Source organism: Aulonocara stuartgranti (assembly GCF_965226115.1).
Source record: "Aulonocara stuartgranti genome assembly, chromosome: 8".
Lineage (NCBI taxonomy): Eukaryota > Metazoa > Chordata > Actinopteri > Cichliformes > Cichlidae > Aulonocara > Aulonocara stuartgranti.
In genome coordinates, this window is record NC_138959.1 from 14,532,234 (window position 1) to 14,547,883 (window position 15,650).

Consider the following 15,650-nt stretch of genomic DNA (forward strand, 5'->3'; position numbering starts at 1 on the left):
TGCCTGGTGTGTGCATAATTTGCCATGGCCGATCCTTTTCTAAATATAGGTTTATGTTTAATAGAGGGCATGGTTAGCACCAATGGATGAAGAACATTGAGAAGATCCTGGATGTGAATCCATTGAGCTGCCAGGTGGGTTTTCTGTTTGGCATTTGCGTGTTCTCTCTGTACCTGTGTGGGTTCTCTCCAGGTTCTCCAGCTTCCTCCCACAGTCCAAAACATGCTGTTGGGTTAATTGGTGATTATAAATTAGCTGTAGGTGTGAGTGCTTTTCTGTCTCTCTGTGTTAGCCCTTATGATAGATGGGCAACTTGTCAAAGGTGTACACCACCTTTCGCCCTATGACATCTGGGATAGGCTCCAGCCAAGATGCAAACCTGAACTGACTAAAAAGACGGATGGCTTTAATAGATAAAAATGTGCTTAAATGATAATCCGCTGGCAATGCATACTGCCATGTCACGAAGAATGACTCCTTTAAACACAACTTTACCTCCTCATTGATATCCTACTACTATCAGAAAGATCAAAAAGATTTGTTACAGTAGCATGCACTGCACATAAAAACATCTCCTTCTGTTTGCTAGTATGCATGGATCATGTAAAAGTAACAAACAAACACCTGAGTAGTGTGTGCTTATTAATCAAAGGTGAAAAAATCTTACAAAAAAGGAAATAAAAGAAAGGATAATGAATAAAATGAGGGCATATTTGAAAGAAAAAGTATATTAGACTGACAAATTTGGTGTCTTTGTATCCAGAAAGAAACAATTCCTAATAATGCTTATGCACCTGAGGCCTGTACTAGCTAGCTGCTTTCCGTCCGTGCTGGTGGGCAGATAAAGTGCAATGGTTAGAAAATTTGTGTTTGGACATGTTTGATCTCACAGTGCTTCGTCTAATAAATGTGCAAATACATTCCGACAGGACCTGAATTATGTTGGTATCAAATGTTCAGCTACTGAACTACTACTGAATGAATGGAATTGCAGAGAGATCAAAATAACTGGTCCTTTTGTCCACAGTGTCATATCCTGAAAAGTACTCAAAACACACAAAATATAATAAAAATGTTTTTTTATATATTTGTAGAAAACACATATGAATACACAACCAAGAAAATACCCATCTGATAGCTGATTTTCTGTCTGCCTGTCCTTCCTCCTCCACACACTAGAAGCCAACCACCTCCTCCCGCTGTGAAATTGACTAGTCTAATTTATTTCCACAAACCCTGCTAAATCCGCACGCCCACACACACACCTTTTGTAGTTCTCACTTTTGATAGGCTTGTCTCCTTAATCCTTACAGCAGAAACAAAAAAATAAATAAATAAGTAGAAAAAAAAATGGGACACTCCTTTTCTCAAAGACCTGCCAGCAGCTAACCAGACAGTGGCGTTCGGTTAATAATAGCCAGCCATGGTTGTTTTGTACCCATCCAAGTTCAGCTAATTGACCAATTTCCAGTTCCAGCACTGATGCCTCCACGAAGGTTTCATTAGAGCGCAGGTAGGCTGCCCACACACTGTGAGCTTTAAATAGACGATTATGGCCAGGGACACAATCGCTGCCAGAGACTGATGCTATTTAAGTAAACTACTTCCTCCACTGTAGCAGCAACCACAATAACACAACAGTGACAAACCTAAAGCAAGGTTGGCTCGCTAGGAAAGCCCTCAATTTAATTCATAAAGTTAACAGTGACTGCACATTAGCCTGTAGCAGGGATTCCCAAAGTGTGGGCCGGGCTCCTGGTGGACTGCAGAAAAACATAAATTTAGTTCAAAACTGCTTACTCAGTATGCACCGTTACATATTTACATAAATGTATTTATTTATATAAAAAGTGAATTAAAACTGGTAATTGGAGATGTTTAGTTTTTGATATTACTCATTACTCTGACCTAGATTTATTGGAGTTTGTGTCCCAGTGGTGAGTGGTTCATGCATTGGGTAGTATAGCTGGGCAGATCTATTTAAATATTGATAGTATCAATACCGATGCAGGTATTGGTAGTAGTGATACTAGCACAATAGTATCAATCAATATAATAGGATACCAGTCTCTATCCTATTATTTCAGGATGTAGGCCACTGAGTTGTGTTGAATTAATTATTTTATTTGGAAATTACAATAATATACCTCAAACACTCACTATGAAAAATGACCCAAAGTGCTTAAGAGACAAAACCAAAAAACTCCCAACCCAAAAAACACAGTTTCAAAATATAATAAGCACCGAAAAAGCTGTTTTGTTGTGTTAACTAATTGTTGTGGAAAGTAAAAGTCACATTGATTTGATGGTCATTTAAAATGTGTTCAAAATGTGCGAACTGCTGATGATTCATGTAATAGATCATAACACAGTTACACAAGCTGCCTTTTGAAGTTAAAGGTTTTACTATCAGTATTGATATCAGCAATACTGGCTCTGCATTTGCTTGGTGTTGCATTGATATCAACATTACTACTGGGTAGCACTAGCCAGTAATTTATAGCCAACAGTCTGTGTTGTTTATGCTTATTAAATAATATTTTCAAGGTAAAACATCACTTTGTCTTGTATTTTGATTAGAGTGAAGATTTAAGATTGAGTGGGCCCCATGAGAGTTTGTGGTTTTTGAGTGGGCCACAGCACTCTTGATGTGACTTGATCTGACTGTTTTTTGTTGTCTCTGTATCATCATAGGGTCTATATCTCAAAGCACCTTGAGGTGAGACGGTTGTAGTAATTTGGTGCCGTATAAATAAAACTGAATTTGGGAATGGCTTGCCTGTAGGTTGGTGGAGGAAGTGATAGAATACTGCTGTGTATCTCGTAGAAAGCTACTTTCAGCTGCTCGCTGTCACACGGGGTCACCACAGCATGCAGCTCTGCATGTTTTGTTTTGGCAGAGTTGGACGCCGGATGCCCTTCCTGACACAACCCCACAGGGGATTTGTGTCTCAGGCTGGAATCAAACCAGCAACCTTTCACCTGTTTGCTGAATGTGTAAACCACTAGACGATGGATCCTCACTGATGTGACTCTTATATACAGCTAGAAATGAATATTAGGGCAAAAAAACACTTATTTTGGGGGCAAATTTTTAGTTGGGGTGCTGGCCAGCTATTTAATCCCCCTACAGCTGCAGGGATGCAAGTATCAACCAATTTCATGGCAGCTATTTTTAACCGAATCAGATAAATACAGGTAACAGCATCTTACTAAGACGTTAATGAAGCTTCTGTCCTATTGAACCGCAGGGGATAAATTAGCATTATTGGTAACACCTGTGTTGCTAGTTCCTGTCCTAAAGGTAACTAAGGTCTGTGGACTTTAGTTTCTCGCGAAAATGCCTGACACCCTGTTTCTTCAGTGACAGCTCCCTTTTGTTATTCTTTACCTCTCCACCATGCCCAGTCTGACATCTGACCTGACAACAATCTGTTTCTCCTCCCTCCAGCTTCACATAGCAAGGATTGCCCAATATAAAATGATCAGGCTGGGATTTGCGGCCTAAGGACGCTTAAAGCAGGAGGTTTAATGTCATGACGTCACGTTAATTAGCGCCACTTTGATCCTTTCAGCCTCTTAGCCGCACTCTGCCCTGTTCTGTCTGTCGGTTGCCACGAGATGCGTTACTCCCTTTGGGGACCGCGGAGGAGGATGCACAGAGGCTCAAACGGACACTATTGATCCATCCACCCCTGCAGGCCCCAGCACAGCTCCTACCCTCCAGCTTGGCACTTTTTTCCCTGCAGGTGATGCTTTTTTAAAAGAAACAAAAACAAAAAAGGGGGGGACTGTGGCATAAAAAAGAAAGAAAAAATGGCAGACAAGGATAGTGTGGAAAAATATCTGGAAAACAACCCGCAGTTTGCAAAAGAGTACTTTGATAAGAAGCTGCGCGCTGAAGCTCTCACCGCCGCCTTTTCGGCCAACGTGGACATCAAAGACACCGCTTCGTTCAAGGATGTTAACGCCGTGCTAGAATCCGCCATCATTTTCGAGCTCGTCAAGGAGCTGCAGAAGCCGGAGAACATGGAGCAGGCCCTCCACAAAGTGCTGCAGAGAGTGGCCCTCATCATACAGGCTGACAGGCTCAGTTACTACATGTGTCGAGGCAGAAACGGAACACTTGAGCTCGCCACCAGCCTCTTTGACGTGACTCCGACCTCCAAGTATGAGGCTAACCTGGTCGATCCGCAGACCGAAATCGTGTTTCCTCTGGATATCGGTGTTGTCGGTTTTACCGCCACCTCCAAAAAAACGCAGAATGTTCCTGATGTGTCAACGGTGAGGAGTTGTGACGTTTTGTGCTAAAATAAATAAACAAAACAAACTCAAAGAAAAAGTAATAATCTAGGTTAAAAATAAATAAATAATAACAATAATGACTAAATAAAATATTTTTTTCTTTTTTTTAAATAAAGGCTTTCATACAGAAATCAGCTACTATATAAAAGAGGCAATATCATAGTTTGTATCTATTTCCTACATTTATATTCATCTTCCCTGTATTATTTATATTTAATAAGGGTCCTGCTATAGTAAATACCGAAATAAGCTAATAACAGAGAGGAAACATATATTTTTCACATATTTTTCACATCGTGCCATGTTTTTTCTAAACCAGGTAAATATCAGAATTATTTGTCATGTGTCTGCACCTACTGCAAAAATGTGCCTGCAGCACTGATTGTTTTCATCTTCTAACTGAAGACAGTTACTAATTATATAAAAATGTAATGTAGTTGTTTGTTTGAAAATGAAAGGTTTTGGTAGTTGATGAACATATGAAAATTTCACGGCCTTTGTAGTTTCAAATAAATAGTTTGGTTTAATAAGATGTGCTGAAAGTTATTTGCTTTTTCTCTCCCCTCAGAATAAAAACTTCTCTGACTTCGTGGACAAACAGACTGGATACAAGACCAAATGCATGATGACCTTCCCTCTGATGGCTGAAAAAGAGTGCCTTGGAGTCGTCATGGCGCTAAACAAAATAGGAGCAGAGCATTTCACTCCAGAAGATGAGGCGGTAAGGATACAAGCTTAAGTGTGTGTGTATATATATATATATATATATATATATATATATACATACATATATATGGGTTTATCCCTAATGGCTTTCAGCGTGTGGCATTACATAATGTTATTAGAGTGTCATCAAACGATTATTACGCCCTCTTTGTCTTAACGTCTAAACTGCATCTTATTTGGCAGTAATTGTGTTAAACACATGCATAGTTGCTCTTCTTTTACTTCTTTTACTGCGCTCAAGCCGTTTGAACTGTGCAGCTAAATAAAGGTTATTGGCGTAATTACATCTTACCAGTGGGGTGCAAAACACTTCAATTATGTCAGTGGGAGCCAATCAGACCTGAGTGACTCGGTGCGATTGCTTTCGAGCACTAACGTTTAAGTAAGGCATAAAGATTTAAATATGATTCTGTTATCTCTGTAGTCTGCATCAGAGACCATTCACTACTGCCTCTGAAGCCATACGCTCACAATGAGGTACAATTACTGGAAGATTAAACTGGGTCAGAAGGAAATTGTGGTTTTTTTACAGACTCTTGGGAGTCTGGCGATAGTGTCTGGTAACAGTGATGATTTTCAGAAGGAGAGAATTGGTTGATGATGTGCAGGGCAAAGCCTTTAACTCCTAAGATGAAAATCTTGCACCATACAAAAGTAATTTCCAGCATTTAAGAAAAAAAAAAACCCACGCACTTAGGATCAAAGTGAAATGAGATTTCACCTGCTTTCTATCATATTATTCCTACACAGTTACCGTTATACGCAAAATCGTGTTGCGAAGTTGCACTGTAGCAGTAAAGGTTCTCATGTGTCACAGCTTTGAACCTGCTGTCTAATCTGATTTGGTCCTTAGCTCTTCCACAAGTACATGAACTTTGCTCAAGTCGTCGCCCTGCAGCACTACACAGCCTACATGTGGAATGTGGAATCCAGGAGAAGTCAGGTAAACCCAACTGTGCCGTGTGTTCAGTCTAAAATCACTGATGATTCTGTCTCCTTTAAAATCTGTATTTAAAGAAAAAACAAAAACAAGCATTTCCCCCACATGCTTTCCTGCATTCACGTTTTTACTTCTGACTTTAGGTGCTGCTCTGGTCAGCCAGTAAAGTGTTTGAGGAGTTGACAGACATTGAGAGACAGTTCCACAAAGCACTGTACACCGTAAGGACCTATCTACAGTGTGAAAGATACTCAGTCGGTCTGTTGGACATGACCAAAGAGAAGGTTGGTTTTGCAGAATTGATTCAGTTATGCAGTTAGGTAGCTGCACACATAAATAACCCGATGCAGTCATTTCCTGGGTTTTATTTTCCTCCAGGAATTTTATGATGAATGGCCGGTGAAACTTGGAGATGTGGAACCTTATAAAGGACCCAAAACACCAGACGGCAGGGTAAGACTTTCATTTATATCTTCATTAAATCAGCTCTCTTTTTCCATGTGGCATTTTTACCTAATTACATTTTTTTTTGCAAAGATCATCATCAAGATCATTTGCTTTTTGTACAGGAAGTCAACTTTTACAAGATCATTGACTACCTCCTGGAAGGCAAAGAAGAAATCAAAGTCATACCGTGAGCAACACCGGCTACATACAAATGCACTCAAACATTTCATTTCAATATACAACATAAAAGCCAAAGTGCACTTCCCAAAACCGCTGACTTTAAGTAAGTAATTTTCTGCTCTTTATCACTTCTTCTCCTTCCCGCCTGTCAGCTCTGGCATCACTACATTACCCAAAATGAATAATAAAAAAAAATAAAGTCACTAACGAGGAGCCTATAGAGAGTTTAAAGAGCTCGTCTTGGCACAGCAGTGCGTTAGGATCATGATATTCATTTGTAATTTAATTAGTAATTTAACAACAAGTCAAACTACTAATTAAATTGAGTACAATTACTTTAATAAACAATTTGATTACATGTGAATTGTCCTGGTAATTGTGTTACATAAGTGCAAACTACAACTTTAAATCGACTGGAATCTGGTCAAATAAAACTTACTTGAGTCAGTTTACCACAAGAATGAATTATTTTAAGAAATAAACATTTCATTTTTATATTTCAGTTGCATTTTACTCAAAACTATTACCTCATGTTTATGGGAGCAAATAATTTTTTTGCGAGTATGTGTCCTTGACTTGTAATTGAGAACATTATAAATTTGAGAGGCTATATTTTTCAAAATAAAAGTCCTAGCTAGTCCATGTACAAAATGGTCAAAATTGCAGGTAGTCAGTACATTTTAAAATAGATGAAGCAGTCACGCTTGCCCACAACATTAATCTTCTATTTAGATAAGAAGTAATTCTGGGGGGGTGTCTGATGAATGTTATTTGAAGACTAACAAGAAGGTGTATATGAGTAAGTCTGCTTTGAAAGAGTGCCCACTGTTTAATATGTGTCTCACTCAAATTCACCTTGCTGCGTGTGCTTCTTTTTGCAGTGGTCCCCCAGCCGATCACTGGGCTTTGGTTAGCGGCCTACCAACCTATGTGGCAGAGAATGGCTTTGTAAGTACATTTTCTTTTTAGCTGAATTACCAAAACGAGCAAAGAATGAAAGTAACCTGTGTACCCAACAACAACTGATGCGGTCTGATTAAAAACCAGTTGTGCATATAACCGGTGCATTTATGTGGAATACAATCTGCAAACTTTAAAGGCCACATGCAACAATCAAAGATAGATTGATTAAAACTGTTGATACATGTGAAAATATTTTTTTGTGACTGCTTGCAGATTTGCAACATGATGAATGTGGCTGCAGACGACTACTTCACTTTCCAGGTGCGGGACTTTTTCCTCTCTTTGTGCTTGGATGGTTAATGCACATTACACGAAAACATAAAACGTATAAAACACATCGCCGTGTCTTTCAGAAAGAGGCTGTGGACGAGACGGGGTTTGTCATCAAAAACGTCCTGTCGCTGCCCATCGTCAACAAGAAGGAAGAAATCGTGGGCATCGCCACGTTCTTCAACAGGAAAGACGGCAAACCGTTCGATGAATATGACGAACAGATCACTGAGGTTGGCGTCCTCTCTCACCCTCGCTGTGACCCTCACACACAATGTCATGTTGTTGTTTGTATGTAAATCTTTAGCACTCCTTCTCTGTAGCAGAAAACTGCATGAATTTGCATGTTGGCTGTATTACTACGCATATATTACACGAGGGAAAGTGTTTTTACAGGAGTTTGATGTAAATCAGGGTTATGCGGGGTCACAGCTCAGTAGATCCTGCTTCTTTTTTCTCATGCTTTCTTGATCTCGTTGTTTGCACCAGGCCCTGACACAGTTCCTCGGCTGGTCAGTGCTGAACTGTGACACCTATGACAAGCTGAACCGTATGGAGTGGAGGAAGGATATCGCCCAGGAGATGCTCATGTACCAGACCAGATGTACCACAGATGAGCTGCAGTCCATTCTGGTTAGCGTCACCTTGCCTTTTTCTTTCCCGAAACTTACCTCTGACCTCTCCGCATTTGTTCGAGAAGCAATTTAAGCAGGGATTTAAAGTAGTCAAAAGGTAATGCACTGTGAAAAGCTTATTGAGTAGCAGTCCTACATTACCAGCTATTAGGGAACTGATAGGAGGTCTAATGGATGATATATCCACTTGGCAAGAGAAGATTTGACAAGAGTTTACAAGGGTACTTCTGGGAGTACTTGTCTGAAATCTCTGAAAGTATAACATAACATGCAATGTAAATGTCAGCTGAAATGCTTGTTCTCTCGTTTACAACCAGAACACCAAGGAGAAGTTTGATGCTGATCCTGAAGACTGCGACCAGAAAGAGATGTACAAACTGTTGGTGAGCTGCTCATCAGTCAATCGTTTCATTTAGTTTGAACCAAAATAAAGTTGGTCCACAAGAAAGACACTGTAAGCATTTCAGGGAATAAGCCACGCATGTCATGTGTTTCTGTTCAGAGGGCAAACATCCCGGTGGCAGACAACGTCAACGGCGAGAATCTGTACCTGTTCTCCTTCAGCGACTTCCCCGTGACCGAGTTCGACCTCATCAAAGCCGGCATTCGCATGTTCTTCGAACTCGGAGTCGTCGAGAAGTTTAAAGTTCCCGCAGAAGTGAGTCCTATAATCAGACGCTTGCTTTGATAAACCTGTTCAAACAAGACGCGCTCGAACTGCTCTCCCAGTTCTTTTATCATTTCTCGACGTGGCGTTCTTGTCCTTAAATGCTCCCGAAGCAAAGTTCTGATGCAAACATAAAGATGATCATCATGTTCCAAATCCTTTGGAACTTAAAACTGCTGCTATTTTATTAATAATGAGAGAAGAGACGAGCCTTGGGGACACAGAATGTTCGTGCCATCATCTGTGAATCTTTTTTGGCAACAGGCAAGCTGCCATGGCTCTGTTTCACTGGGAACAAAGAAGTGGATGCGATCCTTAATTAGACTGTCGAAGCGTGCCATGCTGTACTGCAGTTACAAATATGAGTGATTCTCTGTAGTGCTGTAGGGCAAGAGTTGCTTTCCTTAGGCATGAAAAGAAAGTGCACCAGCTATACAATTTCCTCTCCTTTTTGCTTTGTTTTTAAATCCGAACCCTCCCTTTCCCCCTCAGACACTGACCAGGTGGATGTACACCGTGAGGAAGGGTTATCGTGCCATTACCTACCACAACTGGAGGCACGGTTTCAACGTAGGCCACACTATGTTCTGCCTGCTGCAGGTAAGGCCTGCACAACATCTAGTTCTTGCTACATAGATTAAGCACAAGCCTTTTAAACTTTTCTAAGCTCTTATTTGACTCTTTCTTCTACTACAGACAGGAAAGCTAAGGAAATACTACACTGATCTCGATGCCTTTGCCATGGTGGCCGCTGCTTTCTGCCATGATATCGACCACAGAGGAACCAACAACCTCTACCAGACAAAGCAAGTCAAACCGACTCTTTTATGATCGTGTTTGGCAATATATGGACCAGTGTCTAAACTGTCTCTTTTTTCCCCCTGTAGGAGTTCATCTCCTCTGGCCAGACTTCATGGCTCCTCCATCATGGAGAGACACCATTTGGAGTACAGCAAGACTCTAATGGGGGAGGAGGTACGACATTTTTTCTTGTCCAGTAATTTCAGTTGTGATATTTAAAAAGGAAAAACACACGCGTTTGATCACTATTTATGATCTCCCGCAGAGCTTGAACATCTTCTGCAACCTCCAGAAGCGTCAGTTTGAGAATGTGCAGCACTTGTTCGACGTCTGCATCATCGCCACAGATCTGGCGCTTTACTTCAAGTAGGTTTGCTGCAGATCGGCCGTTTTGCAGCCACAGTTAATGCGAGACGTAAAACAACGGCTAGTCGAAGACGTGATCGCAAAAGCTGTAAAAAAGCAGCCCAGTTGATGTGACCTGTTTCTCTCCACACAGAAAGAGAACCATGTTCCAAAACATCGTGAATGCCACGGAGCCAATGACAGACGAAAAAGAGGCCACGGCTTTTGTTTCCACCAACCCCATCAGGAAGGAAATCGTCATGTATGTAAACTGATTTAACGTGCTGAGAAAAGTCTGTCAAGTTGATTTTAGAAAGATGAGGAGATTTCTGAGACAGCAGGCCACGGCAAATCATCAGCGTGTTGCACGTCCTGTTTTTTTTTCTTTGTCCCTCTGACTGTGTGTTTGTCTCACACCTTCAGGGCCATGATGATGACAGGTTGTGACTTGTCAGCCATCACCAAGCCCTGGGAGGTACAGAGCAAGGTGGGTGACCTTTGCAGCGCTGACATGGCCTGATTTCAAAATATCAGGTGAAGTTCACAAGAAAATAAAAACTCTCACTAATACGGGAAGAAATAAGCTATTTGTGTTATTCTGTTTGATATCAGTAAAAAAGTTCCATATTTATAGCTGCTAGAAGACATCCTGACCTGAGCCGGTGAAATCCCATGTGTAGTTTGAAGAGTACTGAAAATAACTCGACGCGCTCATGCTGTACTTCCGCCACTGCGTGCCTTTGATTTCCCTGCATCATCACGCTTTGTTCTGTTTGTCGCCCTGTTTTGTCTGCAGGTGGCTCTGATGGTGGCTGCTGAGTTCTGGGAACAGGGCGATTTGGAGAGAAGTGTTTTGGACCAGCAACCAATTGTAAGAGCCGCACCCCCTCCTGTGGCTTTCTTCTTGTCCGTTCACGTTTTGGTTTGTTTTTTAGCATTACAGAGCAACTGTTTGACCCTCTTTCACCTGAAAACTCTTCCTCTTGTCTCTCTCAGCCCATGATGGACAGAAACTGTGCCGAACAGCTCCCCAAGATGCAGTGTGGTTTCATCGACTTTGTGTGCTCATTTGTGTACAAGGTGAAAACTTTTTTTTTTTTTTACACTGTGCCGCCGTGCCAAAAGATGACTAGTGGAGGCTGGTAGTGAAACAGACAAGAAAGGAAGTCTGGTCTATGTTGCAGTAGTTTATCTGTATTTTTAAACAAGCGCTAATACTACTGCAACTGTGTAATCCTACTGTGAGGGGCCTTTAAGAAAGGCAGAGCCAAACAAAAATAACTTAGCACAGTCATTAATTTTACTCGGAGCCTTTATAGTGTTTCCAAGGCAATAATATTTATTTTCAAGCCCTCCTGAACAGCTCGATGAAAAGCCAGGTGTAAGTGTTCCCATATTTCATAAATAATAATTAGAACAGAGAGGACTCTGTGGTGATAAAGTTGAACACCAAAACGATACACCAAAACGTCACTGCACAGCGCAGGAGCAAAAACATTGGTGCCGATTGCAAACTGGCAATTTCACACGCAGTGTCATTATTAGCTTTACAGAAAGCAGCACAGCAGCATCAACCATCTTAGGTTGTGTAACAGGATGTATTGAGATTACCTGTTGAGCCCAGAAGGCCAGCTACACGACAGGTGAAGAAATTTAAAGAAACTACAGGACCTTTGGGGACACCGTGCTGGTGTGGTTTGGGTCTGTTTGTCCACAGAGAAGAGACACAGGCATGTTCTGAGTGATCACCTTTGGGATTTTTCCTAATCATGGCACAAAGAAACAAAGGACTCTGTCTGTACCTGATCAGTAAATTTATAGCAGGCGTCCTTCAAATACCCAGCATGCTTTCTGGTTCTGACTTTAAGCCCAGCCATTTCTTTCTCGGTTCAAGTTTGGGCACCAGTTCTACATCACTGGAAAGCGTGTATAAGTAATTAGTGTTGCTGTTAATTTGTCACCAGATGGTATTTACACTAGAATAAACACATAGGCTACATCCATGAATCTGCTGTCCTTGCAGGCCGGTGCTGTAAGAGGCAGAACATATTAGTGCAAGAGGGGGGAAAAAACTGCATTCTTCCAGTTATTATATAACATAAGTAACACATACTTACATTTCATTTGTTTTTCTTTTCCCAGGAATTCTCAAGGTTCCACAAAGAGATCCAGCCTATGTTTGACGGCCTGAACAATAACAGGGCACACTGGAACGAGCTGGCTGAAGTATACAACGCGAAGATGAAGGCCATTGAGGATGAGAAGAAGAAACTAGAAGAAGAGGAAGCCAAGAAAGGTAAGAATATCTTTGTGCGATCATTAATCTGTTGGCTCGACAGAAGAGTTCATCTTTCTTTTTTCTTTTTTTCTTCTTTGTATATTTAGCTGGTGGTGGCGGCGGCGAAGGAGGGAAATCAAAGACGTGCACCATCTGTTAAGTTCCACCAGTGCTTGGATCTGAACTGAAACAGTCTGTTTAGGACTAATCTAGACAACACTAGTCTTTCCTGGTCTGAAAGCTCATCTCATCGAAGCTTTTTCCTCGGTGTGGTCTCGCCTACACCGCTATAGTTCTGGTTTTTCGCTGTTTCATTCATGTAGTCCGGTCCAGCCCTGTATGGTCTAGTCTGGTTCTGTGTAGCCTGCCAGGTCTGGTCTGCACTGCAGTTTGGAATAGACCCACCTAACCTTTTCTTCAAGGAGGGAAGAGTCAGAGACTTCACCGTGAAACCTGGAAGAGAAGCTGTTCGACTTTGAAAGACACGTTTCTCCTTCCTGCTGAACAATGCTGTGGACATTTTTAAAGAAAAATCATACTGTCGCAAAAATTCCTTAGCGTTAACCAAAAATATTTCTGACATGTTTTAAAAGTGTGGCTGGATAAACTTAAATATTCAGGAAGGAAAAACTAGTTATGTGTAGTTCAGATAGGGTGCAGCGTGTGGGGTGTACACATGCCAAAGCATGTACAGTGCTGCAGTAGACAATTCAGAGAGCGCTCCTGTTGGCAGTCAGTTAACACGCAGTATATTTTAATACTGTAGGTCGCACAACGCACTTAGCTGCTGCTATTTTGACAGTGGCAGACGTGATAAAGTGAGGGTAATGTAACGTCATGGCTACGGACCTGAGGAAAGGGGCTAAAGGGAATGTATGAAATGAATTCCTTCACATTAAGAGTAGGAAAGCTGCAATCTGAGGGATCTGTTAATGCTTTAGTGGTGAAAAGCAAGGAATGCATGTAATAGTGAGAAACGCACTGTCTTGAAATAAAGACCGATGTCTCTTACCTCAAAAGGCACTAAGAAGCTGTGTGAAGGTGTTTGTATTTTAATATGCAACTATATCTATATATACTTATATTTTTTTTTGATTATTTGAGTATTTTGTACTTGGACTGTCTTGGAAGGAGGATGGAGGGGAGCTTTGAAAGAGGACAAATTATCACTAGAATCACATCCAGACGTCGAGTCTGTGTTTTGAACTTTATCGTCAGCTTTGATGAATTCCTCTGAGCTGCGCTGAACTGGGAAAAGACACAATTTTACTACACGGGTATTAAGATTGAACTTACAATTTCTTATCGATTCCATTTAAAAGTCTTTTTAAATGTGAATGATTTCACATGTTTATAGTTTATGGCATAGGAATTGTAAAATGTAAATTGTATAAACTTATTGAAGGTTGTAAAGGCAACTTTTGCTTCTTGTAAGCAGGCGAGCGTTGCAGTAGATCTACCTCTTCTGTAAGAGGATTTGATTGCCTGCCAGTGTTTGCGATCCACACAGCTTTAAATAACCGTCTTACTGAGGAGGTAAAAAAAAAGGCTTATCATATATATGTGCAGAGACTTGTTTTTGTGAAGATGCAGCTAGAGCATCATTGATTGTACGGTGGTACAGGCCAAAGTCTTCTCCTTCTTTCTTCATTGATGTAACCGTGAGACAAATAAGGCAATAACTGCTCAACTCAGTGTAAATCTATGCCACCCACGTAAAACCAAATTGAACCGATCTGGGCTGAAAACGTAAGAGTTTACAGTGCAAGCAGAGTGCACTTTCTTGTTAGCACTGCGGCTGTGGCTTTCATCTCCCTGTTACGCAATGTCTCCTCTAATCAATGTGGCATCAATCAGAGGCACTTGATCCTATCAGAAGGGCTTTGGGAGTACCTGGAAACTACCTTGTCTGCTGCTTGAGGTGAAGCGAGGAGCCGTTGTAATCCCTGGATCCAAAACTGTGCAAGAAAACAAACATTTACGAAATGTGAGAGATATGTTTCAGTGATTTCATAATCTTATCTTGCTGCACACATTTTATATGAAATCTTACACCATCAGTTCTGTCTCCAGTTATGTAAAAAAAAAAAACAGCCCCTTGGCTTTTCTTTTGGATCATTTGTGTGACACAAAAAAGCACTATATACTTTCTACTTAATCCATCAACTGTCATTCAGACATTAGAGCTCTATCATTTGATGTATGAAATGACCTCTGTATGAGTCATGAGATGTAATATGTGTAAGCAAATAAAGGATATTATGGATGCAAAAGAGTAAAGAGCATCGCTTTTTTGGGCTTGAAAATAGGACAGCACGTGCAGAGGCGACGTTTTCTCTCTTCTTCGCAAGTTGAGTTATGCCGATTAAAATTAAACACAGGCAGAGAGTGAACCTGAGATCCTCTGGGCTTAGCTGCGACAGTGCTCGTCGGAAAGCCATATATCACCGGGGGATCTTAGAGGCTCCAAAGCTGGATGAGCCATTGGGGAAAGAGGATCAGTGGATTGGTTGTGATCCCTGCCCGATTCAGTACCATCTCACTTTTCTGCTCAGTGTTGTGCCTGTGACCTGCTGTGTGCAAATTCCGCCTGGAGAAAGCTGGAAATTGCACATCGAAGTGTAGGAAAATAACACAATTAAAAGCGGCTGCAGCAGTGCAATCCAGCGTGTGCGTTGCATAGAGAGGACAGGATGCTGCTGAGGCCTCCACTGACAATGTGAAATATGTGACATGAAACACAGAGCAGTAATTTATCATTTCGCCGCACGCTTCTGCGCCAACGCGACCCTTCGATCCCCGGAGAGTTTAGAGGTCGGCGAGTGCAACTCTCTTCACAGTCCACCTCTACTGGAATAAAAAGTTAGTGTCTTATTATAACTCGGATGGCTGAGATTCAGCTGATGTTAAGACACAAGTAACCAATATCTAGTTTGAGGAGAATCTATTTTGTGGAAACTTGGACTTGAATACAGACTGGACTTTTTCTGGGTTCTTCAATGAGAGCGAAAAATTGGTGCTACTTTTCAACTTCTAAATCACGAGGGAAAAACATAAGCAACATATCCAAGAAAACGGACTTTGACAGCACAA

At 41.2% G+C, this 15,650-nt stretch overlaps 1 protein-coding gene across 1 annotated transcript; it reads left to right on the forward strand.

The window, feature by feature from the left end:
* The first annotated feature begins 1,273 nt into the window (after positions 1 to 1,273).
* pde6c (phosphodiesterase 6C, cGMP-specific, cone, alpha prime) lies at positions 1,274 to 14,825 on the forward strand. The gene is made up of 23 exons (XM_082545276.1): positions 1,274 to 1,513; positions 3,452 to 4,284; positions 4,874 to 5,026; positions 5,885 to 5,974; positions 6,115 to 6,255; positions 6,350 to 6,424; positions 6,541 to 6,605; positions 7,480 to 7,546; positions 7,775 to 7,822; positions 7,915 to 8,064; positions 8,321 to 8,464; positions 8,784 to 8,849; positions 8,969 to 9,124; positions 9,626 to 9,733; positions 9,830 to 9,939; positions 10,021 to 10,108; positions 10,200 to 10,300; positions 10,434 to 10,541; positions 10,703 to 10,766; positions 11,076 to 11,150; positions 11,276 to 11,359; positions 12,422 to 12,575; positions 12,665 to 14,825. Exons 2-23 carry the CDS (start codon positions 3,817 to 3,819, stop codon positions 12,715 to 12,717), a joined length of 2,568 nt encoding a protein of 855 aa, XP_082401402.1. The 5' UTR covers positions 1,274 to 1,513; positions 3,452 to 3,816; the 3' UTR covers positions 12,718 to 14,825.
* Positions 14,826 to 15,650: the final 825 nt, after the last annotated feature.